At 46.4% G+C, this 27,629-nt stretch overlaps 1 protein-coding gene across 2 annotated transcripts in view; it reads right to left on the bottom strand.

Moving 5' to 3' along the window:
• Positions 1 to 20,342, bottom strand: part of ARHGAP45 (Rho GTPase activating protein 45) — a 117,375-nt gene extending 97,033 nt beyond the window's left edge. For both annotated transcript variants that reach the window (XM_088460351.1, XM_088460352.1), the window contains exons 1-2: positions 20,099 to 20,342; positions 302 to 605 (exon numbers count right to left, since the gene is read on the bottom strand). In XM_088460351.1, the coding sequence (XP_088316477.1) occupies positions 302 to 605; positions 20,099 to 20,182 (388 nt within the window). In that variant the 5' untranslated portion in view covers positions 20,183 to 20,342. The remainder of the gene's footprint in view (positions 1 to 301; positions 606 to 20,098) is intronic.
• Between the last annotated feature and the right edge of the window lie 7,287 nt (positions 20,343 to 27,629).

Genomic DNA, 27,629 nt, shown 5'->3' with positions numbered 1-27,629 from the left:
TCCTGCTGTCATGATGATGGGCCTATTTTTATTTGGAGGCCTGGAGCTGTAGCTCCATCCGCCCCATTGTTAATCTGGCCCTGATTTTGGGAATCCACTGTAAATGCCCTTACTCACCTCCACTATCATCCACTAAAGGCCTAATAAATAATTTATTTCAAACTTCCAAAGTTTATTTCCCCAGTAGGCTATATCTAATTAAGTACATCATAAAATTGATACATGAACTCTCAGGTGTCCTATTTATTTATTTTTTCTTAATTTTTCCTCCTTCACATTTCACGTCATATGACATACGCACCGTCAGTCAGTACCACATCCCGAAGTTTTTCCAGACGTTCTGCAAATCTTGCAACATCTCCAAGAAGCTGTGAGATGTCCTCCACCTCAATGAAGGGTCCTTCTCCACTTTCAGGGGGGCTTGGAGCTCCTGTTGGTTTGCTGGCTTTGCTTCTAGAGGATGTAAGGGGGATCCCTGCAGCACTGGCATGACGACTTAAACTTGTCGGTCTCTTAAGGGTTCCAGAGGACACAGGGCTACTACTCAGTGTTGTGCTTGGGGTCACTTCATTGGAGGGCTCACTAGTATCCTTTCGAGGGACATCCTTAAAGAAAAAGTTAAAGTTGGAGCAGAATTAAAATTATGTTTTATTATAATAAGACTTAAAATTAATGAATAAATTCCACCCTCAAAAGAAGAATATGTGGATCAATTCCAATTTTCTTTTATAACAAAAGTCACTTTCTTCTCTCAACACACAATTTCCATCTCTATTCCCTGTCCCTTAAGTTCTTTATCAACCCAGCATTTCTGTCTCTAGATTAGGGGTGGGCAATAAGCGGCCTCCCAGATGTTGTAGAACTACACATCCCAGCATGCACTGCAACAGTTTTGGTATTTGGCCATGCTAAAACTGTAGTAAGGCATGCTGGGATTTGTAGTTAATCAACAGCTGGAGGGTCGCTTATTGCCCACCCCTGCTCTAGATGAAAAAATATGTGAGACAAGTACTGAAAATGTTCACTTTAACACTGTCTATACTTTCTGTGGACCATATCGAGGGACATTATACTATAAGAAGGCATTCTATCATTTGCCCCCATATGACCATATTTACAGCCTACAGACATGCAATGTTGCCAGCTATCAAATATATTTTAAAAAAATGCACAGATAGAAAGAAAACTGTCAGCTTTAGCTCTTCTTCTTTAGTAGTTGCCTTATAAATGTTAGAGTAAACTCTCATCGATAAAGAAAGAATAGTGACCTTTTTACTGAAGTTTTCCTTCATTTTTAAACTCTACATATAGACATTGACAGGGGCGTATTAAGAGAGGAGGGGGCCCATGTGCACAGTCTCTGTCTGTCTGTCCCTATGCGGCGCATGCGCAAAATGCCAGGAAAATGGCCGCCGCACTATTTTCCTGGTGACTTGTGCAGTACTGCTACTGCCGATAGGGGACTCCGGAGTGGTTAGTATTGAAAATATGGGTGCAGTATGGGTGCCCCTGGAACCAGGGGTCTGTGTGTACCGCACACCTTGCACCCATTATAAATACTCCACTGGACATTAAATTGTTCTCTTTTATTACCATTCCCATATTGAATTACCTAATCATTTACATATTAGAGTTGTCTAAAACACTGGGTTCTATCAATCAACTTTGTACATAATCAGGGGTAACTTTCCGTTTGTATTGCTGCTTTCACAGTGACAATACTTGGATACTACCAATATTTATCAATTCTTACCTGACTGATAACCATTGTTCGGCGGAACCCCTTCTCTTATTTGCCAACAGCCTGACGATGCCGGAGAAAAGTTAACGTGAAACGCACATGCAATGGCTGATATCTGTACATACAGTGCCTTGCAAAAGTATTCACCCCCCCTTGGCTTTTTACCTTTTTTCTTACATTACAACCTGTAGTTTTTTGTGGGGGTTTTGTATTTGAATTTTATGTGATGGATCTGCACAAGAGAGTCTAATTTGATGAAGTGAAATGAGAAAAATATACTATATATAAAAAAGAATCTTTATAAATAAAATTCTGAAAACTGGCATGTGCATATGTAATCACCCCCTTTGCTATGAAGCCCCTCAAAAGTTCTGGTGCAACCAATTACCTTCAGAAGTCACATAATTAGTGAAATGAAGTCCACCTGTGTGAAATCTAAGTGTCACATGATCTGTCAGTATAAACACAGCTTTTCTGAAAGGCCCCAGAGGCTGCAACACCACTAAGCAAGAGGCATCACACCATGAAGACCAAGGAGCTCTCCAAACAAGTCAGGGACAAAGTTGTTGAGAAGTACAATTCTGGGTTGGGTTATAAAAAAATATCCAAATCTTTGATGATCCCCCGAAGCACCATCAAATCCATCATCATCAAATGGAAAGAACATGGTACCACAACAAACCTGCCAATAAAGGGCCGCCCACCAAAACTCACAGACCGGGCAAGGAGGGCATTAATCAGAGAGGCAGCACAGAGACCAAAGGTAACCCTGAAGGAGCTGCAGAGTTCCACAGCAGAGACTGGTGTATCTGTGCATATGACCACAATAAGCCGTACACTCCATAAAGCTGGGCTTTATGGAAGAGTGGCCAGAAAAAAGCCATTACTTAGTGATAAAAATAAGAAGACACGATTTGAGTGTGCCAAAAGGCATGTGGGCGACTCCCCAAATGTATGGAGGAAGGTGCTCTGGTCAGGTGAGACTAAAATATAACTTTTCGGCCACCAAGAAAAACACTATGTCTGGCACAAACCCAACACATCCCATCACCCCAAGAACACCATCCCCACAGTGAAACATGGTGAGGATGTTTTTCAGCAGCAGGGACTGGGAAACTGATTTGAGTCAAGGGAAAGATGGATGGTGCTAAATACTGGGATATTCTAGAGCAAAACCTGTTTCAGTCTGCTTGTGATTTGAGACTGGGACAGAGGTTCACCTTCCAGCAGGACAATGACCTGAAGCATATTGCTAAAGCAACACTCGAGTGGTTTAAGGGGAAACATTTAAATGTGTTGGAATGGCCTAGTCAAAGCCCAGATCTCAATCCAATTGAGAATCTGTGGTCAGACTTGAGGATTGCTGTTCACAAGTGGAAACCATCCAACATGAAGGATCTGGAGCAGTTTTGCCTTGAGGAATGGGCAAAAATCCCAGGGGCAAGATGTGGCAAGCTCATAGAGACTTATCCAAAGCGACTTGCAGCTGTAATTGCCACAAAAGGTGGCTCGACAAAGTACTGACTTTAGAGGGGTGAATAGTTATGCACGCCAAAGTTTTATGTTGTGTTGTCCTAAATGTTGTTTGATTCACAATATTACAGAAAAACACAACTTCACAGTTGTAGGCATGTTCTGTGAATGAAATGATGCACACCTTCAAACAATCCATTTTAATTCCAGGTTGTGAGGCAACAAAACATGAAAAATGCAAAGGGGGGGTGAATATTTTTGTAAGGCACTGTAGGCATAGTTGTCCAACCTGGCTGGGATCCAGCTAAGTATTTCTGGTATCGCTGGACCCTATAGAGTCAGTTGTCCCCATAGAGGTCCATTGGGATGGCGATGGTAAATAGGTTAAGGCAAGAGAAATATCTGTTTTTATAAATTGAACAAAGCAGTGAAGGGTCATTTTCCAGCAGTTTTGTTGGAAAATAGGCTCTTCACTGCTTGATAACTAGAAGCCACTATCTGAGGTAATATGTCAGATTACTAATTACTAGAGATGAGCGGTTCGGATTCTGTGGAATCCGAACCGCTCCGAACATTGGGGATCCGAGTCCACCCGAACCCTGTTCGGGTGTTCACCGCCTGACTCGGATCCCCGTTCGGGGCCGAACGGCGGCCGCCTGATGTCGGATTCTCACTAGAGAATCCGACATCAGGTCTCCTCGCGTGTAGGGCAGAGCGCAGTGATAGCGCTCTGCCCTACACAGACACAGACACACAGCCGCCAGCGGCAGCTGTGTGTTTGTTACAGCAGCCAATGAGAGTCACACAGACTCTCATTGGCTGCTGCACGGAGGGAGCCGGCTGGAGCTCACACATGAGCTCCGTCTTCCGGCTCCCTCCTCAGCGTGTGACAGAGCGGACGGCGCGGGAGCGGGGATACAGGTAAGTTTTTTTTTTTTTTTTTTTTTACTTGTCAAAGGTCCGGGGGCGCTACTGGGGGGGGGGGTCTGCACTACTGGGTGGGTCTGCTACTGGGGGGGGGCTATACTACTGGGGGGGCCATACTACAGAGGGGCCTGCTACTGGGGGGGCTATACTACTGGGGGGGGGGGTCTGCACTACTGGGGGGGGGTCTGCTACTGGGGGAGGCAATACTACTGGGGGGGCCATACTACAGAGGGGCCTGCTACTGGGGGGGGCTATACTACTGGGGGGGGGTCTGCTACTGGGGGGGCCATACTACTGGGGGGGCCTACTACAGGGGGGGCCATACTACAGGGGGGGCCCATACTACAGGGGGGGCTACTACTGGAGCAGCCTACTACTGGGGGGGCCTGCTACTGGGGCAGCCTACTACTGGGGGAGCCATACTACTGGGGGGGCATACTACTGGGTGGCATGCTAATGGGGGGCATACTACTGGGGGGGCCTGCTAATGGGGGACATACTACTGGGGGGGCCTGCTAATGGGGGGCATACTACTGGGGAGCATTCAACTGGGGGCACTGCATAGTGGACCGTACTACTAAGGGGACTGCATAGGGGGCACCACTGCTGGGGGACATTGTGTAAGGGACACCGCTACTGTGGGCATTGTGTAAAAGGGTCACTACTGTGGGCATTGTGTAAAAGGGGCACTACTGTGTGTCGTAACATAAATAAGAGACACTACTTTATGGTGTAATGTGAATCAGGCCCTATGTGCGGTGTAATGCTAATAAGATTGTGCACTGTGACTCCTAGGGCCGTAGCCCACTTTGTAAACAAGTACTGTGACTCTGCTGGCCGTACCCCACTGGGTGGGTGCACTACTTTTCATTTCTGCCACTGCTGTGTGGCAATGTGTCATAGATGTGCTTTATACTGTGGTGTCTGTGTCGTTGTGCCGCTGCTTTGTCGCTTAGTAACCAGTCAGCTCACTGCAACCTTTGGCCAATAATGTTGAAAACAATATTATAAGCTGTGATATGGTCTAAATTGACTGGAAATTAATGTTATTGAGGTTAATAATACTCTAGGAAGAAAAAAAAGACCAATTTATGTGATTTTAGCTTTTTTTGTCAATTTTTGTAAAAAAATCCAAATCCAAATCCAAATCCAAATCCAAAGCCAGTCACCGCAGTTTGGCAAATCCAAATCCAAATCCAAAGCCGGACGACGAATTAGAACCAAATCCAAATCCAAATCCGGCAAAAATGGTCCGGCGCACATCCCTACTTTTTACACATTGCACTGCCACATAAATATGTTTACAAGGTATAAGGAGACAAGACAATAAACCGTCAATCTTTATGCCGCCATTCATGTCGCTCCTGATATCAGTATTGCAAGTCGCAACATTTCCTCATTCCAGGAGGGAGTAAATTACCCCGGGCCTCACCCCTTTACATTGCTAAACATACTATGCTTTCCAAGCTGCTATCTATATAACGCTCATATACATTGCCACGCTGACCTAGTATATGAGTGTAAATGACGTTTATAATTATTATTACAGCCGTGGGCTGATGATTGACAGAGTGGCATTCTAGGAAAAGATAACAATAACAGAAGAACGAAAATAACAGGTAAACGATCCTGTACACACACGTTTATACTGAAGTAGGTGTGTAAGTAAAAATGCCTGCAGGCGCTTATTGCCCACCCCTGCCCCAGCCCATGATGGCGATCAGGTGCACGCATAACATTTTGATAGAAGGGGTACCTTTGCTTTATACTACAATGTTGTTGATTTGTTGTGTATATATATATATAGCTGATGCTGACTGTCACGCAACTCCGTATACAACCGCAACAGGTGAATTTTATCAAAGTTAATTTGAGGTAAATTCCCCGAAAACACCTGTTTTCGGGGGTTTACCTCAAATACTAAGGTAATAGCTAGATCCCTTTCCGTAGATTGAGCATGACGTCATCAGTAGTGTCCAACGTCATTCCCTACAATCCAAGTGGGCATAGAGGGGGAATATAACCATGTGGCGAGCATAGCGAGCCCGCGAGGGGTTAACTTTCTTATTTTGGTGCACTGTGTGGGCAGGAAACTACACCTCCTCCCTCAGTGCACGTCACTTCCAGATACAATGGGGGAGATGTATTAACGGCGACATCGCCGATGCGGTACATCCCCCTTGACTTCGCGTACATACCGCGCTTCATTACCGCGGTTTGTACCAAGGATTTCGCAAAGGACAGCTCTCTCGATGAGAGCTGTCCTTTGCGATGCTGCCGGGTAGAGGGACTTCCGGGTTGAACACCCAGAAGTCCTTCTGCGCATGCGCATCTCTGATACCTGCTGCGATCCCTCCATAGCCGCCGGCAGCCGCCTCCAACATAGGTTTCTATGGGGGATGCGATGCTGCCAAATGCATCAATATCGGAAATGCGAAGCATTCCCGATATTGGCACCAGCAGCTAACGCCATCTGAAGATAGCGTTAGCCGCTGTAGTCTATGGGTACTTACAGCATGTCAGCCGGCGGTGGGATCTCACGGATCCCTCCGCCGGCAATGGGCGCCGCTCATGTGCAGTCCACTGGACTGCGCGTGCGCAGCAGCCTCGCATTCACTCCGGCCAGATCGCACTGCACTCCGGCCTTTCGGAGCCCGTCTCCCTGCATGTGCCGGTACATACATTCAGCTGCTATGATCGCATTTTGCAATGCGATCATGGGCGGTACTGGATGCCTTATTCTCATTAATAAATGGGTGTGTGTGTATGCGCTGTAGCGAACATACACACATTGGTGGATCTCTGGGAGATTCGGAGTCAGACGGATCCCTCCCATTTCACCGTGAAATGGGTTCTTATAGGCGACAGTTAAATGCCAACTGGGTGTCCAGATGGAAGAAAACCATCCCGTGGGAGTGTCATGGAGGTTGCACTCTATTACGTGTGATGCCGTATGCCGGAATGTCGGGGGGGGGGGGGGTGCATATTTAAGATGGATCTCTTGCACCCAACTTGGTTTAGGGCTACAGTAAGTGCCGATACTGCGACTGTGGACTGGAAAACTATGAGCGGCTAGATGCGTACACCCAGACATGAGTATAGCGGCTTTAGCATTACCAAAATATCAGCGTTCTGAATGCGGCCGCCTACGGAGCTGCACGCGATTCAGAATCAGGCCCGGTATGTGTTCCTATTACGTGTACAAACTGCTTTCAAAAAGTCTCAAACCGTACGGTTTCGCTGTGCGAATGGGATGGAGAGAGCGAGACCTTGTGCAATGCTAGAATTATAGTGCCATAGTTTCTTAGGCTCTTCATAATTCATTTCCCTCTTCTTAATTAATTAAGCCAGACACACCGCGATGCAATCGTTTTTAGAATTGTTGATGGACTGAGGCGAGTGTGGACGATAATGAATCCCATACAATCAAATATTCGCTTGATAACTTTGGATCGGGTAAGAAAATGTCCGTCCAAACGGATAAGAAGGTGATCGATGACTGTGTTTATAATTTTATGATTAATGATCCTACAAATGTACAATATCGCTTATGCGCTGCTAGCGTGTTTCTGGTCTATTGCGTTGTGCATGAAGCCTTTATTTATTCATCCGCTTTTGATTGGATTTTAAAAGATCAGATTGTAACGCCATATTTGCCTTACTATAATATATAGACCTTTAAGTTGTAGCCATGATCACTGTGCACCAGACCGCTATGTGACTGCACCTCACCCGCCTCCGCACTGCTGATCCATATTGTGTTTGTAGCCCAACAACTGACTCAGAACTTATAGTAACTGGAGAACTCATTAGCGCAGCCTCAGTAATGTTACTGGGGGACAGGGGAACTTTAGACCAAAGAAGCCGGAAGCTTGGACCCATTCAGATGTTTTTGCAAAATGGTTTCATTTGGGCAGACAACCGTAATAGGAAAAGCAAATGAAAAGCTAGATACGTCTTCCATACGAGTAGATGACCTTCAAGTTTACAGGACACAGCTAAGTGACCCCCGTAAAGTGCTCGCCCACAGCATTAGTCCATTAATGGAAAAAAAAATTGTTTTAAAATAACATGGACCAGAGTGAAAGTTGAAAGCCCCACTAGTGCATGGATCCCTGATGAAATGCACTGGAGCATGAAGCTAGAAATGGAAGCAATGGGACGTTGGAGTAATCCCAAGGCCCATGACCGCACAGGAGATATTATTCTTAAACAAGGATGGGACCTACTCGACCACCAGTCAGGCTGTCAGGCTTTGTATGTCACTTTGTGCAGACATAAATGTACCTGAGTGACTGGGGCACAGTGTCTGGAGATAACTACTTCCTGTGAGGATACAAAGCCAATATAACTCATTCTCTTGTGTAACCTCTCTGGAATGGGAACTCCCACGGGCAGCGACATCTCTGAGACTTCTCCTAGTTTGGTTACTCATATCTTTTGCTGCTCCTTGTTAGGCACAACAGGACGTATCGGAAGCTCCATATACATGTCCAATAGAAGTATCTTTAAGAAGTCAAACTACTACTGTTAATCTGGGTATACATTGGGTAAACCCTGCCAGCAGCCAGATCATTAACCAGTTTGACCACATGTCCCACAGGCCCGGTAATGAAGATATCAATTTTAATTAGGTTCATTATCATATCAACCATGCTGTTGTTTCGGGCCCCCACATGCAGTATTATCAGGATATCGTAGGGGTTGTGGCCACAATTATTGTACTTTGGCCTTCCATTTGGCTGATAGTGACAGCAGAGAGGGACATAGGCCCTCATTCAGAGCCGTACGCTCTGAGCAGAGCGCACGCTCTGAATGAGGGCCGGCCTCCATGAAAATGGAGCGTCCTTCTGGAAGCTCGTATAGCTGTGGGTCACCACCCACAGGCTATACGAGCGTGCATTTTGATGGCCGCGATGGTCGTGACCATCGCGACCATCGAAATTGCGAGCCGGAGCCTGCGGTTGAGGTTTTCAACCGCAAGCTCCGGAGTGATTTTGGCTCTATCAGAGCCAAAATCACTCCCACTGACATCACTAGAGATGTCAGTGGGCCGGCTTCTGACGGGAGGCGTTCCCATGGGAACGCCCCCGTCAGGGAGGCACGCCCCCGGCACGCCTACCAAAGGGGGCGTGCTGTCAATCAACATCGACAGCACGCCCCCTTTGATCAGACACAACGAGCGAAGGACTTACCTTCGCTCGTCGCCTCTGTCGCATGCGCACGACGGAGCTCCCTCCATCGTGCGCATGCTCAGTCCATAACATCGACCCACTTGCGAGCGGACAGCCGCTCGCGAGTGGGTCTGAATCAGGCCCATAGTTTTAGTGCTGTGAAGACACTTACCCCTCTGTGGCCAGGTGATAGGACAGCTTCCCAGAACAGTTGCCTTCTGGCTGGCTTTGAGTTTAATTGCAATTGGTAAGACCATAGAGTGATTCTGGCCTGAGATTTAAGGTGCCAACATACACAACAGTTACAATCATCTCTTTGTATGTGGCGTGAAAAAGATCTTCAACAATGTGGTCAAATACAGAAGACCTTTTTAGAAATGTGATGGTCCACGTTGATCTCACGGTGCTTGTAAACAATTTTATTGTTGGGCGTGGGGGGACTGAATGATCACAATTAGCCAATTTCTGAATACTGTGGAATAATATTGGTTGATTCAACTATATTAGGTGTATTAGGCAGCCTTGACCTATAAACTGTGCAGACACCCTGCAATTCCAATGGGCAATGAGGTAGCTTTAAATGTAATATTAATTCAACACACGTTTGTGATTTCAGGTTGATTGATAAAATGTGACGGGATGATGACGATGATTTTACTCAGTGCCTGATCTGACTGCACTAATGCTAATCCTACACCACTGGATGTAGACCAATAAAATGTACATGTACGAGGGCAAGAAAAGGACACAGATCTGTCCGTTCGGACCTCTAGTCCAGGTGTCAGCTGGGCTCTTTTATTGGCACCATTTAGTCTAAGGCTGGGTACACAGGAGGTGACTCGCCAATATGATGCCCGATGGTCCAATGGAACGATATATCGGGCGGTACACACTGTATGATCCAGTAGACGAGCGGCCGATATATATCTTGGTCACCTACACCATTCACCTTCCTGGCGCTGGCAGCTGGATCGCTCCATCTGCCGTGCATGCGCGGCTAACGGAATAACCCCGATGTCGGCGCATAGTGCATACAGTCTAGACCAGGCTTGTCCAACCCGCGGCCCGCGGGCCGCATGCGGCCCAGGTCGGCTCGTAATGCGGCCCGCATACCTCTCAAGTGTCCCGGATTCAGCGGGACATTCACGATATTTCCCGCTGTTCCGGGATTGCTCACTGTAGTCCCGGCGCCCCCAGACCACGCCCCCACGCTCTCCTTCATTCACTGTGCAGCCAGCGTAATCACCAGTGGCGGGCTGGGCCGGGGGGCAGGGTGCCATGTGCCCCCCGGGCCGCAGCGTCATGCGGGCCGCGGGCCGGTGCAGTCTGTGTCACTGTGACACAGACTGCACCGCGTGTGTAGCGCTGACCGGACGGAGTCCGGTCAGAGCTACACAGCACAAACACACAGCCGCTGGAGCCGGCAGCTTTGTGTTTGCTGTAATCAGCAGCCGCTGAGAGTCTGTTAGACTCTCATCGGCTGCTGCTGCTCCCACTGCGGGAGCCATCTTCCGGCTCCCGCAGTGGGTAATGGGAGAGCCGTCGTCATGACGACGTCTCTCTCATAATGCAAAGCGGCCAGAGGAGCCGGTGGAAGCGTTGGGACCAGGAGCGGGAGTTTCAGGTAAGTGGTTTTTTTTTTATTTTTTTATTAAGTCTCTCTCTACTAGGGGGGGGATTACTATGGGGGCACTACCAAGGGGGGGGATTACTATGGGGGCCCTACCAAGGGGGGGGATTACTATGGGGGCACTACCAAGGGGGGGATTACTGTGGGGGCACTACCAAGGGGGGGATTACTATGGGGGCACTACCAAGGGGGGGATTACTATGGGGGCACTACCAGGGGGGGATTACTATGGGGGCACTACCAGGGGGGGGATTTCTATGGTGGCACTACCAGGGGGGGATTACTACTGGGGGCACTACCAGGGGGTGGATTACTATGGGGGCACTACAAGGGGGGGGACTACTACTACTGGGGGCACTACAAGGGGGGGACTACTACTACGTTACTGTTATTTTATTTTATGTGCGGCCCAAACCAAGTTTTCATCTTCTAATGTGGCCCAGGGAAGGTGAAAGGTTGGACACCCCAGCTCTAGACGATCCGGACGATATGTCGGTCCAATTCGACATATCATCCAGGAAATCATCTAGTGTGTTTCCAGCTTAAAGCCGGCCATATTGCATTTGATGTTATTTAATTTACTGTGTCAATGATTGTATTGAGATTAGGGACTCTCAGCTGTGGTTTAGGAATGAAGAGGAAGGAACAGGAACCATATGATGGTGAGATATATCCACACAAAAGATTCTAAAACACATTGGGCCGAATTCAATTCAGTGTGACGATGAATAGATGCGGGAGGGAGCTCCCACAGCTGTTCAATACACCGCGTTGTTGGGGCGGCTAAAGGATTTCTTCTCGCATCCCCCCTGAGGATGCGAGGAGAAATCCGACAAAAGTGCCGTGTGCGCAGCTGTTTGCCGGCTTAGCGCAGCGCTAACAGCCGCGCGCCTGGCACTTTAGTCAGAGAACGCCGGTTACCTTAACACTCAGATTAAGTTGCGAGAACCGGCATTCTCTGACTTAACCAATTCCCTACCAGGCAATGTATTGAATAGCTGCGGGAGCTCCCTCTCACGGCTATTCATCATCGCACTGAATTGAATTCGTCCCATTGTGGTATGAGATGTACTGTACATCTCTATGTAATTCATTATTCCAACGAGGTGCATCTAAACCATAAACTTATTGCAGCAGTCCTGATTTAGGGTAATCACTATGTACTATCATTATATTCCCAACATGTGAAGTGATTCCATTGAGTTTTATCACAGTCCCAACAATTCACTACTTGCACCCAGGCAGCAGGTGAGACCAGCTGCAGGGAGAACGCGGAGATAAATTATGCAGCTTCACACGGAGAGTCATGTGTAGCGATCACATTCTCCCACAGTACACCTCCAAACAGAACATTTTCTCACAAACCACATAACTGCACATACAGGCAGAACGCTCATTAACAAATGCTCTGAATTCTAATATACACAGTGATTGCTGCAAACCCATTATATATCATTAAAGGGGTTTCCCAGGTAAAATTGAGATGCCCCCTTTCCCCATGCCACCTCACTTTTGTGAGCAATGGTATTCTAATAATTATCACCAATATTATAACGGGGCCCAGATCTGACTGCTGCAGACTGGTACACCCATTTCTGACTGCAGGTTGACCGAGAGTGAGCTGGGTACAAATTATTAGGGCCTAGGACTGTCCAAGGTCTACAGCTTACGCCCCCAACTACTGTCTGACCATGCCACCTGCAGTGGCTACAGCGTGCAGCATCTGTGAATGGGAGACTAAGAGTCCCCACGAGGCATGACACCAAGGTCATGCCCACTTTTTATACTGTGTGTCTCATTCAGACCCGCTCGCAAGCGCCTATGCGCTCGCAAGTGGGTCGATGTTGTGGCCCTGTGCACGCACCAGCGGCCGCACTGCACGTACGCAAGCCCCGGAGCGAGAGAGAAATTCTCTCGCTCTGGGGCTTACTACAAAAGGGGCAGCTGTCGATGGTGATCAACAGCTTGCACCGTTTTGTAGGCGGGGCGGGGGGGATGGCTTGCCAAACGGAGACGTTCCCAACGGAACGACTGCTGTTTGGGGGCGGCCCAACTGACATCACGAGTGATGTCAGTGGTGAGCTGCCGGCTCTAATAGAGCCGAAAGCTCACTGGGGCTTGCGGCAGATGAGACCCTACCACAAGGGTCTCGTCGCAAGCCCCGATGGTCTCGATGGTCTTGACCTTCGCGACCATCAACCTGGCCGCTCGCTAAAGATGTGGGTCACCCACAGCTTAGCGAGCGGCCAGGAGGGCGGCTCATTTTAGAGATGCGGCCGCCCTCATACAGAGCAAGCGCTCGCATTTGCGAGCGGCTCTGAATGGGGTCCTGTGTCATGACATTTTCATTGGCAGCACTGCCCGACTGTAAGCTGTTATACTTACTGTTCTATGTCACTGCTATTGGGGCTGGTATGCATGGGCATTACAAAATAGCACTGGTTAAAAGTAGGGGTGAGCGGGTTCGGATTTCTGAAATCCGAACCCCCCCGAGCCCCCCCGATCCGAGTCCGATCCGAATCAGGCTCGACTTTTCCCGCCTGACTCGGATCTGAAATCGAGGCAAAACGTCATCATCCCGCCTTCCAAGTCTCGCGGGTTTTGGATCCTATATAAGGTACCCACGTCGGCGCCATTTTCTCACTCGGCTGTGGACAGTGAAGAGGGAGGGTGGGAGTTAGGGCTGTGTAGTGTAGTGTAGTGTAGTGCTGCTGTTGTCCACTACTTCAAAGTCCATAGGGGCTGGCTGTGTTGTGCTGTGCTGCTGTTGTTAATAGGGGCTGTGTCCACTACTTCAAAGTCCATAGGGGCTGGCTGGACTGTGTTGTGCAGTCAGTTCTCCATAGGGGCTGTGTCCACTCCAAAGTCCTGTGCAGTGTCCCAGTCCTAAAGAGGTGCTGTAGTGTTGTCCAGGGGGTGCTCTGTCCATCAGGGGTGCTCCCCCCAAGTGCTAAAAAAATAATATATTTTCTGTGTTTGTGAATTGTGTGCGCAGTAGCCGCACGTGCATCAACAAAGTAGTGCCAAGCGTGCGCCTGTGTCATAAGTAAAGGGCCGGCTGGCTTGACCGTTAAGGATGCTGTAACCCCCGAAAGTACACTCCAGTCCAAACCAAAAAAAAAATTATTTTCTGTGTTTGTGAATTGTGTGCGCAGTAGCCGCACGTGCATCAACAAAGTAGTGCCAAGCGTGCGCCTGTGTCATAAGTAAAGGGCCGGCTGGCTTGACCGTTAAGGGTGCTGTAACCCCCGAAAGTACACTCCAGTCCAAACCAAAAAAAAAATTATTTTCTGTGTTTGTGAATTGTGTGCGCAGTAGCCGCACGTGCATCAACAAAGTAGTGCCAAGCGTGCGCCTGTGTCATAAGTAAAGGGCCGGCTGGCTTGACCGTTAAGGGTGCTGTAACCCCCGAAAGTACACTCCAGTCCAAACCAAAAAAAAAATTATTTTCTGTGTTTGTGAATTGTGTGCGCAGTAGCCGCACGTGCATCAACAAAGTAGTGCCAAGCGTGCGCCTGTGTCATAAGTAAAGGGCCGGCTGGCTTGACCGTTAAGGGTGCTGTAACCCCCGAAAGTACACTCCAGTCCAAACCAAAAAAAAAATTATTTTCTGTGTTTGTGAATTGTGTGCACAGTAGCCGCACGTGCATCAACAAAGTAGTGCCAAGCGTGCGCCTGTGTCATAAGTAAAGGGCCGGCTGGCTTGACCGTTAAGGGTGCTGTAACCCCCGAAAGTACACTCCAGTCCAAACCAAAAAAAAAATTATTTTCTGTGTTTGTGAATTGTGTGCGCAGTAGCCGCACGTGCATCAACAAAGTAGTGCCAAGCGTGCGCCTGTGTCATAAGTAAAGGGCCGGCTGGCTTGACCGTTAAGGGTGCTGTAACCCCCGAAAGTACACTCCAGTCCAAACCAAAAAAAAAATTATTTTCTGTGTTTGTGAATTGTGTGCGCAGTAGCCGCACGTGCATCAACAAAGTAGTGCCAAGCGTGCGCCTGTGTCATAAGTAAAGGGCCGGCTGGCTTGACCGTTAAGGGTGCTGTAACCCCCGAAAGTACACTCCAGTCCAAACCAAAAAAAAAATTATTTTCTGTGTTTAGCCGCACGTATATATCAAATCGATATAACATAAATGGAGGACCAAACTTTCTCCGATAAAAATAAAATAGAGAAAGATCAAGAACCACTTCCTCCTAGTGCTGAAGCTGCTGCCACTAGTCATGACATAGACGATAACATGCCATCAACGTCGTCTGCCAAGGCCGATGCCCAATGTCATAGTAGAGGGCACATACAATCCCAAATGGCAAAGTTCAGGAAAATGACCTTGAAAAAGACATTTAAATCAGCTGAAGAGAAACGTAAACTTGCCAATATGCCATTTATGACACGGAGTGGCAAGGAACGGCTAAGGTCGATCCCTAGTATGTTCATGACTAGTGGTTCAGCTTCACATGACGATGGAAGCCCTCCTCCCACTAAAAAAATCAAAAGAGTTACGCTGGCAAAAGCACAGCGAAGAACTGTGCTTTCTAAGAAGATATCACAAATCCCCAAGGAGAGTCCAAGTGTGGTGGTGGTTGCGATGCCTGACCTTCCCAGCACTGGACGGGAAGAGGTGGCTCTTTCCACCATTTGCACGCCCCCTGCAAGTGCTGAAAGGAGCACCCACAGTCCACTTGCTGATATGCAAATTGAAGATGTCACTGTTGAAGTACAACAGGATGAGGATACTGGTGTAGCTGGCGCTGAGGAGGAAGTTGGCGAGGAGGATTCTGATGGTGATGTGGTTTGTTTAAATCAGGCTCCGGGGGAGACAGTTGTTGTCCGTGGGATGAAAAAGCCCATCACGGTCATGCCTGGGCAGAAGACCAAACATTCCACCTCTTTGGTCTGGCAATATTTCTATCCAAATCCGGACAACAACTGTCTTGCCATATGTACCATATGTAAAGGTGAAATAAGTAGGGGTAGGGACGTCAACCACCTAGGAACATCCTCCCTTATACGGCACCTGCAGCACGTTCATAAAAAGTTACTGTCAAGTTCAGAAACTTTGGCTAAGACCGTAAGCAGTCCAGGGACACCTAAATCCCGTTGTCCTGTTGTATCCAAGCGCCTGCAAACCACACCGTCAACTCCCTCCTCGTCAATTTCCTCCTTAGTCAGGATCGGAAGTAGTCCTGCAGGCCATGTCACTGGCATGACTGACTCTCCTATCCGGGATTCCTCTGGAGGATCCTGCATTGCTACGCCTACTGCTGCCGCTGCTGCTGTTGCTGCTGCTGGGAGTCGTTCATCATCCCAGAGAGGAAGTAGGAACACCACTACTTTTACTAAACAATTGACCCTCCAACAGTCCTTTAAGTACGACAGCAGTCATCCTGAAGCAAAACGTATAACTGAGGCCTTGACTGCTATGTTGGTGTTAGACATGCGTCCGGTATCCGCCATTAGTGCAGTGGGATTTAGACAATTGATGGAGGTAGTGTGTCCCCGGTTCCAAATCCCATCTAGATTCCACTTCACTAGGCAGGCAATACCCAGACTGTACAGAAACGTCAACAAAAGTGTCCTCAGTGTCCTGAAAAATGCCGTTGTACCCAATGTCCACTTAACCACGGACATGTGGACAAGTGGAACAGAGCATACTAAGGACTATATGACTGTGACAGCCCACTGGGTAGATGTATCACCTTACGCAGCAACAGCAGCAGCGTCACCAGTAGCAGCATCTCAGAAACGCCAGCTCGTTCCAAGGCAGGCTACGCTGTGTATCACCGGTTTCAGTAAGAGGCACACCGCCGACAACCTCTTAGAGAAACTGAGGGAAATCATCGCCCAGTGGCTTACCCCACTTAGACTCTCCTGGGGATTTGTGATATCTGACAACGCCACCAATATTGTGCGGGCATTACATCTGGGCAAATTCCAGCACGTCCCATGTTTTGCTCACACAATAAACTTGGTGGTGCAGAATTTTCTGAAAAGCGACAGGGACGTGCAGGAGACGCTTTGGGTGGCCCGAAAAATTTCTGGCCACTTTCGCCATTCAGCGACTGCGTGCCGAAGACTGGAGCGCCAGCAAACACTCTTGAACCTGCCCCGCCATCATCTGAAGCAAGAGGTTGTGACGCGGTGGAACTCAACCCTTTATATGCTTCAGAGGATGGAGGAGCAGCAAAAGGCCATTCAAGCCTATACATCCACCTATGACATAGGCAAAGGAGGGGGTATGCACCTGACTCAAGCACAGTGGACAATGATTTCCGTATTGTGCAAGGTTCTCCAGCCCTTCGAACTTGCCACACGTGAAGTCAGTTCAGACACTGCCAGCTTGAGTCAGGTCATTCCCCTCATCAGGCTTTTGCAGAAGCAGCTGGAGAAGGTGAAGGAGGAGCTAAGACAGAGCGATTCCGCTCGGCATGTGGGACTTGTGGATGAAGCCCTTCTTTCGCTTTGCCAGGATTCCAGGGTGGTCAATCTGTTGAAATCAGACCACTACATTTTGGCCACCGTGCTCGATCCTAGGTTTAAAGCCTATGTGGTGTCTCTCTTTCCGGCCGACACAAGCCTGCAGAGGTGCAAAGACCTGCTGGTGAAAACACTGTCAGCTGAAGCGGAACGTGACACGTCAACGGCTCCTTCTTCATTTTCTCCCGCAACTGGGGCTGCCAGGAAAAAACTTAGGTATCCTAAGCAACCCGCTGGCGGTGATGCAGGGCAGGCAGGACCAAGTTTGGACATCTGGTCCGGACTGAAGGACCTGGCAACAATTTCTGACATGTCTACTGTCACTGCATATGATACTGTCACCATTGACAGAATGGTGGAGGATTACATTGGTGACAGCATCCAAGTAGGCATGTCAGACAGTCCGTACCTGTACTGGCAGGAAAAAGAGGCAATTTGGAGGCCCCTGTACAAACTGGCTCTATTTTACCTGAGTTGCCCCCCCTCCAGTGTGTACTCCGAAAGAGTGTTTAGTGCAGCCGGGAACCTTGTCAGCGAAAGGCTTAGGAGGTTGCTTCCACAAAATGTGGAGAAGATGATGTTCATAAAAATGAATTATCAACTCTTCCAGGGAGACCAGCCTCCAGAACATACAGAGGGACCTGTGGTGGTGGATTCCAGCGGGGACGAGTTAATACTCTGTGAGGATGAGGATGTACACAACACTGAAGAGGGTGAGGAATCGGTGGATGAGGATGAGGACGACATCTTGCCTCCATAGAGCCAGTTTGTGCAGGGACAGATTAATTGCCAGCTTGTTTTGTGGGGGCCCAAACGAACCAATCATTTCAGCCACAGTCGTGTGGCAGACCCTGGCGCTGAAATGATTGGTTTGTTAAAGTGTGCATGTCCTGTTTATACAACATAAGGGTGGGTGGGAGGGCCCAAGGACAATTCCATCTTGCACCTCTTTTTTTTCTTTGAATTATGTACTGTTTGGGGCCTAGTTTTTCAAACTGCAATCCTGTCTGCCACTGCAGTGTCACTCCTAGATGGGCCACGTGTTTGTGCCGCCCACTCGTGTCGCTTAGCATAGTCATCCATCTACGTCGGTGCAACCTTTTGGACATAAAAACACTATTGTGAGGTGTGAGGTGTTCAGAATAGACTGGAAATGAGTGGAAATTAAGGTTTTTGAGGTTAATAATAGCATAGGAGCAGAAAAATCAACACATTCTGTGATTTTAGCTGTTTTTATGCTTTTTAAAAAAAAAATACAGATCCAAAACACAAAGCCCAGAACCCAAAACACCGAAGGGTGGTTTTGGCAAAACCAATCCAGATCCAAAACACGAAGAAAGATCCAGATCCAAAACCAAAACACAAAACACGAAAAGTGGCCGGTGCACACCCCTACTAATTACAGGGAATAATGGAAAGTATACTGCTGGCAGAAGATGTCCTGGTTTTACAAACAGTAATGGTGCCAAGATAAAGTGTGGAGGAATCATTTTTACTGTGTATGTCCTCTATTACACAGTGCACACAGGCCTACTGGTCTTCAGTGGAAAACTCCAGCTATTGTTGAATTAGTTGCTGTGAGCCTGTGACATAATGCATCCAGTGTTATTAGCCATTCTGTATCGTACTAGATGACAAATTACTGCATGAGGATACTGCAATACCATTTATTCTCCACTCATTTATCAGTACAGCTTCATTATTCTAGAAATACATTGATCTGTATATTATGAACAAAACTGCAGTACCTGACAGGATTCTTTGAAGAGGTCAATGCATTTAGTGTACACATAATAGGTCTTAATGTTATTTAGTATGGCATAATAATTGTTATAATTAGGTTGTAATGCAGTATATAATTTGGGGGTCTATTTACTAAGCAGTGTTAGTAGACAGAGTGAAAAGTGATAGGAAAGTGATAAGGTGCCAGCCAGTCAGCTCCCAACTGTCATCTCACAGGCTGTGTTTGAAAAATGACAGTTGGCAGCTGATTGGCTGGCACCTTATCACTTTCTTATCACTTTTCACCCTGTCTCTTAACACTGCTTAGTAAATAAACCGCATAGTGTCCAATGCCTTGTGATGACTCAAAAGCTTTACCTGTGAAGGTCAACAGACAAATAGAGTACATGTGGAGCCACACTCAGTTTAAGCTAAGTGCTATGACATTTGCACTGAGCAAAAGTAACTTAGTGTAGACTCACATTACTTCTGTTTTGGTGCATTTTTTATGCCAATTTGTTTGAAAAAGTTGTGTACCTTTGAGGAGCTGTTGGATATGTATAATAAAAATGGTCTGAATGATACAGAGTCACAAAAGTATATGATTAATGGGTAATGATGAAAATAGGTGTATGCACTGAACGTTAGTTAATAGGTATGTGCGTTAATAGGTATGTATGATGACAGTTGCCCCAGAGTGGGTAGTCAGTAGACGCAAATTCTGGTATCTGGGATGCAGCTAAAGGTGGGCATATGAAAAAGGCTCTGTAGTTGAAAATCTGCATACTATACACTGTCAGTATAGTAAACCACAAAAAGGCTATATAAACTATGTACGTATATAATTACACGCTGGGAACTGTAGTTTACTGAAAACCATACTATGTAATGCAGACAAAAAAAACATGTTGTTTAAGTGGCTATATAATTCTGAGTGTGGGGTGCATTGAGACTTACGCTTTGTGGTGCTGGGCTTCCTGCTCTGCTTTTCTTTGATAAGGACGGAGTTTTCATCAGCTCCCGCTTCTTTCTTGAAAACATCCTGAGTTGTGTGTCTTTCCTGTCCCTTATGTCCCCGATAGTACCACCTCTTCTATACACCTTACCAGAATTGATATTGCGCTCACCCCTGCAACCCCACCTGGGGGGGGCAGAGTCTAGGGGTGCTCAGAATGGTGGTGCTGTGTGCCCAACACTACTGCTGTCATATGCCATGTGACGTCAAGGAGTTTCCTGATTGGGTGATTGCTGTCCCAAAACTGACATAGACAGGAAGAGGTATAAGGGGTTAACCCTGTCAGTGCTGGGACCACAGCAGCATCCTGTCCCCTCCCAGAGCTTTTGTGTGCTTGTCATGTGTCTGAGTGTAAAGACTTTGTGTGTGTATGTGATAGGGGAACAATAGAGGAAGTTATAGGGAGAGGTTGTATGGAGTAACAGAAGATATAAGGAACACTTATACAGAGCAAAAATGAAAACATGGCAACACACAGTGTTGTAGATTAAGGAATAAAACGTTAATAAAAGTTATTCAGGCCTTTATTTTTAAACTTCCGTAATTAACTTGTGGGGGCCTAATCTTTACTCTTTTATGTTAAATTTAAGATATAATATGTCCTCCTACTAATTCAGCAACAGACAAATGTATGTAAAAATGGCACTGTGTATCAGTGTTTTACCCCTTGTATATTGCATTTCCTTTGACTTTACATGCATTGTCTGCAATTATGGTAAACATGGTTGAGACTTCACTTTGACACAGATGATTAATGGGGAGAATTTTTTTTTTAATTATTACTGTTGTTGAACTTGGGATAGCAGGGAGAGCTATGACCAAAAGGCAAATACATTTTTTGGCACCTAAACCAAGTTATCAAACTAAAGCCCTTTGTCCATATGTCAACATATAATGTTGTGGTTCAATAATGTTATCAGTCTCTTTGTTGTAAGAATAAGAGTGGTCATGAGAAGGCTGATAGGGAACAAAGTGCAGAAGAAATTGTAGAAAGAGGACTGCACAGACTCCAATCTTCCTGTCCCTCCAAGTAGGCTTCATGCCCTGTTCCAATATGGTCATCAAGCTCACTACTGAGCATGTGCAGGGCCCATTTAGTTTTTTACTCTGTAGAGTGACATGGTGGTAGACAGAAGACTAGCTTATGAGATACCCAGTTAATATGAAGCTATTCCAGCATCTCTGCATTACTACTCACAAGCAGCATACACTCACCAGCAGGCAAGCTGTATAGTACCCTGCTCCGCTCAAGCTCCATTACATTAGCAGTGTGCATGTGAGTACGACTGTACCTGTTGTTACTCGATAAACCAACGCCACTGGTTAAGTAACTGGGCTGTTCATAAGTTGAGTCATCAGTGGGTGTGTGCAGGGCCGACTCCACGGAGAGGACTTCAGGCGCCCGTTACCTGCGCGTGGCTGAAAATGGGTGTGTGGTATAATTACCATAGGCCACACCCCCTAAATTACATTATTTGGGGGCCTGCCCATATGGCACGCCTTCAGTTAGCATCAGGCAGGGAGCTCAGCACTACGTCAGTAGCTGGGCTGCCCCCAGTCCTCTTCCTGCAAGGAATAGATGCCGCGCCATCCATTCCTCTTCTCCGAGGCCGGCACCGCCACACAGCTGCAATGGTGGATGTGCCCAACCACCTGCGGGACACTTCGTCCCGTGGGTGAAACAGCGGAGCAGTGCCCAAAAATCAGGACTGTCCTGCTGAAATCGCAAATGTTTGGGAGGGGTGCAACCTCTATGGTCGAACGTGCCTCGAGCCAGCCCTGGGTGTGTGCCTACATAACTCTGCAATATTAATAACTGCTCACACATAATTTCCGATAGAAATTAATTTGTGAAAGTTCTATACTAGGTCTACTCCCACCCAAGCTTCTGCCTTTCCTGTTCCATCATGATACAGTTGGTCTAAGGGCATACACCCAATTGTAATATTGTGCAAGGCATAATAAATGAACAACTGCTAATCAAATGATTGAATAATATAGAATATTTTTAAGGGAGAGTTTGCTCTCTGGGTTGTGTAAAGGTGGATCAGGAACACAGGGAAGTAAAGTGTCACATCACCAAAAGCCAACAAAAGGTTTGAACTGCAACAAGTTCTTCAGTGTAATTGGGAGCACTTATCTTTTCTGCAAATTCTACTTATTGTATCTACTTCTATATTTAAAAATATAGCCTTTACTTGTATTACTTGTATGATTGAAAAGCTTATGTTTAACAATAAATGCACTTAAGAGAAATCATTTAAAATCATCATACATTTTTGTTTTATATTAGAATTTGTTCACCTTGGAAGGGTCGCGAAACATGCTTTTAAATGGTAAATATGAAGTATTCAATAAAGCATTTTCTTCCCTCTAAATCCAGACGGAATCCCAACGATACTAAGGACCTCATTCAGAGTCGGTCGTTGCGGCCGCACGGTCGTACGCCACAGATGTTCGTTAAACTGCGCATGCGTAAAGTTCGCAATGCGCGTGCGCAAACTAGCTGCTACGATCAGAAATTTCTCTCTCCTTGAACACAGCCAGGTCGGTAGTTTGAGTGACAGAATGAGGCGTTTGTGGGTGGTAACAGGGGAAGGTGCTTGCAAACGGGGGAGTGGAGATCCGAACGCAGGCGTGCCTAATTATGCAAACAGCGTTTTATGGGAGTGCATAATTAACAAAGTAGTGTCATGGCACACGTTACATGGGTGGTTTGTACACTGACCTGATCGTAGTGCTTAAGAGAGGGTATGGTCAACCTTAAGCTCTACGACCAGTTCCAATGGTCTCGATTAATCCTTATATGGCCGGAGATGACGTGTAATGCGTACGAGAAGGGGGCGTATTTTTTTGTCTTACGGCCGCATCCTCCCCTTGGTCGGCCAGCTAACGATCCGATCTTAAGGACGCAACTTGCGAGTGCATCATTTGCATATCCGGCCCCTTTTCCCTTACGACCGTGCGGCCGCAACGACCGACTCTGAATGAGGTCCTAAATCCTTACTCCCTACTGATTGATGTTAAAGGTCAAGAAACACTGATTCAAAAAAACATTTGCACTCTGCATGAAGGTAATGAATGCAAAAGAATGGTACTGTTACTGCAGATACTGGACCAATGTCCCAACTGACAGCAAGTATGTGGGCTCTATTATTATTGTTAATAATTATATTAAGACAAATTGTATAAATGATATCTATAGCATAGTTGTAATAGTTGGCTAGATACATTCTCTACCAGTATCTTTTGCCATTGCTATATGCTTTGTGACTATGGGCCTGATTCAGAGCTGAACGCTCTGACCAGAGCAATGAAAAATATACAAAGAATAATCAATAGAGCGCTTCACACTGCTGTTGCATGTAGCACTAACACCCGTCAGCTGGGTGTGAATAATAACTACTATGCAAATGGTGAAATTCACCGTGATAGACTCTGCAGCGCTGTGTTAGATGTTTAAATCTAATATAATGTAGCAGATCGCTATACACATAAACCACATAAGGAGAGAAAAAAAAAAGGAATCATGTGTCCATGAAATCATTCACTAAAAAATGTTCCTTGTAATAGACAACAGTAGAAAGTATTCCTTATAATAAACAACACCATGTAGCGTCTAATGATGTTATATTGATACTGTCCGAATAAGTGGCAACTTCTATATGCAACTTAATAGCTGTCCTGGACGGTTTTATAGTCACAAAGGCAAAGTGAGACTCTATTCCTTAAAACAATTTTCCAATGTACATCCTAGCAGGTGGATTAAATTATTGCGGTTCACCCAAGAATAAATTTAAAAGTCTCGATGTTCTCCCAAAGCGAATACTTTTAATAAAACTTCAAAAAACAGTCACAGTAAAAACAAAAAACAAGATTCCAAAATAGATCTTCTTTAGAAAGAGTGAATCTCTTTCAAAATACACTAATATCATTCAATGATGTTAACTCCGTATACGACAGGACTGGAGTAGCTTACCGGACCTGCAGGGACCCACCGAATAGCAGCGTTATGAGCTCCGTCTACGATAGTAGGGATATCCCAGAAGAAATCCTATATCACCTGATGATGTCAGGTTGGTAGATCCTCTGGGCAGTGGATGATACTCAGGGCTCGGCTCTCACCCGGTACCTGTCTGCTCTCCCCACTCTCTCCGACGTGCTCTGAGCGTGTACTCTCGGCTCTCACCCGCGGCTCATGCGCTGTGTATCACCATCTAAACGTATGGGTCTCAACTGCTCCGGCATCCAGCAAACATCTGCCACCTGTCGGCTGGGTTCTCCTAATCCCGCGTAACTCCAATGACTAATGTGATTAGAATCTCCGTCTCCAAATCAGCCAACCAACGCGTTTCTACCCTGTATGGGTCTTTTTTAAGGCATAGCTGACTTGGACACATCCCCTTCCTTTTATATTCCCACAGATCCGGTAAGCTAATTCCTGGCACCTTATACAAAAATACATCTTACAGGGTAATAGAAGCCAAAATCATCTATCTTATTATATGAATGGTGTAACTCTAAATATAGATGTATACATGTTCAAACACTACCATAACAAATGGCATACCTATCTAAAATAATAAGACAAACAATAACAAATAAAAATATATAAAAAATGCAATTATGCTTGTATGTAATTCATATAACTATGAAAAAGTGAAGTTCTAAGTATGCAATCAGATGTGTGTACCCGTACAATAGGGAAAAGATATATTGTCATGCAGTAAATAACCTGACCTCATCCTCAGATAGTAGATCCACCATCACAATATAAACTTAACATGTACTCATAGGTGTGTAAGGATTACATGAACCACTTTGTCTCGAAATTGCCATTGAGACCTCTTGGTTGTAAAGCCTTGAAATAGACCCATACAGGGTAGAAACGCGTTGGTAAGCTGATTTGGAGACGGAGATACTAATCACATTAGTCATTGGAGTTACGCGGGATTAGGAGAACCCAGCCGACAGGTGGCAGATGTTTGCTGGATGCCGGAGCAGTTGAGACCCATATGTTTAGATGGTGATACACAGCGCATGAGCCGCGGGTGAGAGCCGAGAGTACACGCTCAGAGCACGTCGGAGAGAGTGGGGAGAGCAGACAGGTACCGGGTGAGAGCCGAGCCCTGAGTATCATCCACTGCCCAGAGGATCTACCAACCTGACATCATCAGGTGATATAGGATTTCTTCTGGGATATCCCTACTATCATAGACGGAGCTCATAACGCTGCTATTCGGTGGGTCCCTGCAGGTCCGGTAAGCTACTCCAGTCCTGTCGTATACGGAGTTAACATCATTGAATGACATTAGTGTATTTTGAAAGAGATTCACTCTTTCTAAAGAAGATCTATTTTGGAATCTTGTTTTTTGTTTTATTAAAAGTATTCGCTTTGGGAGAACATCGAGACTTTAAATTTATTCTTGGGTGAATCGCAATAATTTAAGCCACCTGCTAGGAACTACATTGGAAAATTGTTTTAAGGAATAGAGTCTCACTTTGCCTTTGTGACTATAAAACCGTCCAGGACAGCTATTAAGTTGCATATAGAAGTTGCCACTTACTCGGACAGTATCAATATAACATCATTAGACGCTACATGGTGTTGTTTATTATAAGGAATACCTTCTACTGTTGTCTATTACAAGGAACATTTTTTAGTGAATGATTTCATGGACACATGATTCCTTTTTTTTTTCTCTCCTTATGTGGTTTATGTGTATAGCGATCTGCTACATTATATTAGATTTAAACATCTAACACAGCGCTGCAGAGTCTATCGCTCTGACCAGAGCGCTCGCTCTGAATCAGGGCCCTCCTACCTGTTTTAGGAGCGTCCTCATGGACACTCGTATAGCTGTGGGTTACCACCCACAGCTTATGCGAGCGTCCATGATGATGGTCGTGATGGTCTTGACCATCGCGACCATCGGGCTTGCGATGGAGACCCTGCGGTAGTGTCTCGCTGCCGCAAGCCCAGGAGTGATTTTGGCTCTATCAGAGCCAAAATCACTCCCACTGACATCACTAGTGATGTCAGTGGGGCCAGCTTGAGACGGTAGGCGTTCCCATGGGAACGCCTCTGTCTGGCAGGCACGCCCCCGGCACGCCCACCAAAGGGGGCGTGCTGTCAATCAACATCGACAGCACGCCCCCTTTGGTGCGAGACCCGGAGCGACGGAGAGCCCGTCGTTATCCGGGTCTCGCGCATTCGCACGACGGAGCTCCCTCCGTCGTGCGCATGCGCAGTGGGGCAACATCGACCCGTTTGCGAGCGTCCTTTGCTCGCGAACGGGTCTGAATGACCCCCTATGACCTGCCCCACAGACACATACGGGTTAAAGAAATAGCTAGCCCAGGCATCAACAAGTTCCTGACAAGTCTGGCCAATGTTTTAAAGGGGCAATCATTTAAAAAGCAAAACCTGGTTGGTGTCAAGGTAATAGCCAAGCATGATACATTTACTGACTTTGAATCCAGCATATATATATATATATATATTATATATATATGCCCAAACAATAAAGAAGAAACAATCACTGTCTGCAGTGCCTTCTCAACAGCCAATCATACGTGGTTTATTAATGCTCTCGACCATCATTATGCTCTGTTCTAACCAGCTGACCCCCTACCCCCGAAAATAATATTGCCTTCTGAGGCCTACATTTATGCTTTCCAGCCAGCATATTATATTTGTAACATAACATGTATGAATATAGTGGTCAATCTGAGAAAGTAATTGTGCTGCCGCAAAGTGCTTACAGTCGGACATGAGAACCACCTCTGCAGCTTATGATGGGTACACACTGGACAATATATTGTTCGTACATCTGATGAACGATATATCATCCTGACTGTCGGCCCGTGTGTTTATACGATATATCTGTGAACCACGTCTGTCACAGATATACTGCATCGGCCATGCAGGACGACAGATGCAATATATCTGAAAGGAGTTGGGTACATTTCTTAGACAGTCAAAATTCAGGCATTCAAAACATAGACACCACAATGTCAACAGGTACAATATTTAGAAAACCCAAATGTCGGCAGGTACATAATTTAGACCTTCAAAAGATAGACCGTTTGAAAAGTCAACAGAGTTAAAATGGATTGCAATTAGCAACTCAGATTATGCTACCCTCCACTGTAATGCTAATTGAAATGAAACTGTTGGAACAGGGCATGCTGGCTGTGATTCCTTTACTTCTGCTCTCATCCCTTAGTCTTTAGTGTGGGCGTACGGAATTTCCGCCTCTCGTCATGCACAGACCCTGTCTCCATATGTAAATATTGCATCATTTCCGCCCACACTTCACGATACTATGTGTGGGCGAAAAGCATCCTAATCCGTGATAGCGGTGGTATTATGTTACCCCTCGCCCCTGTGTGTAACAGCAGTCATGGAAACCAGGGAAGTCTGTCGCTTCTGATCCGGAGACTGAGGGCCCGATTCAGACCTGGACATTA

The sequence above is a fragment of the Taudactylus pleione genome, unplaced genomic scaffold (assembly GCF_031769625.1).
Source record: "Taudactylus pleione unplaced genomic scaffold, aTauple2 ptg000044l, whole genome shotgun sequence".
In the NCBI taxonomy this organism is placed as follows: domain Eukaryota; kingdom Metazoa; phylum Chordata; class Amphibia; order Anura; family Myobatrachidae; genus Taudactylus; species Taudactylus pleione.
This window is presented reverse-complemented; position numbering and strand designations above follow the sequence as displayed.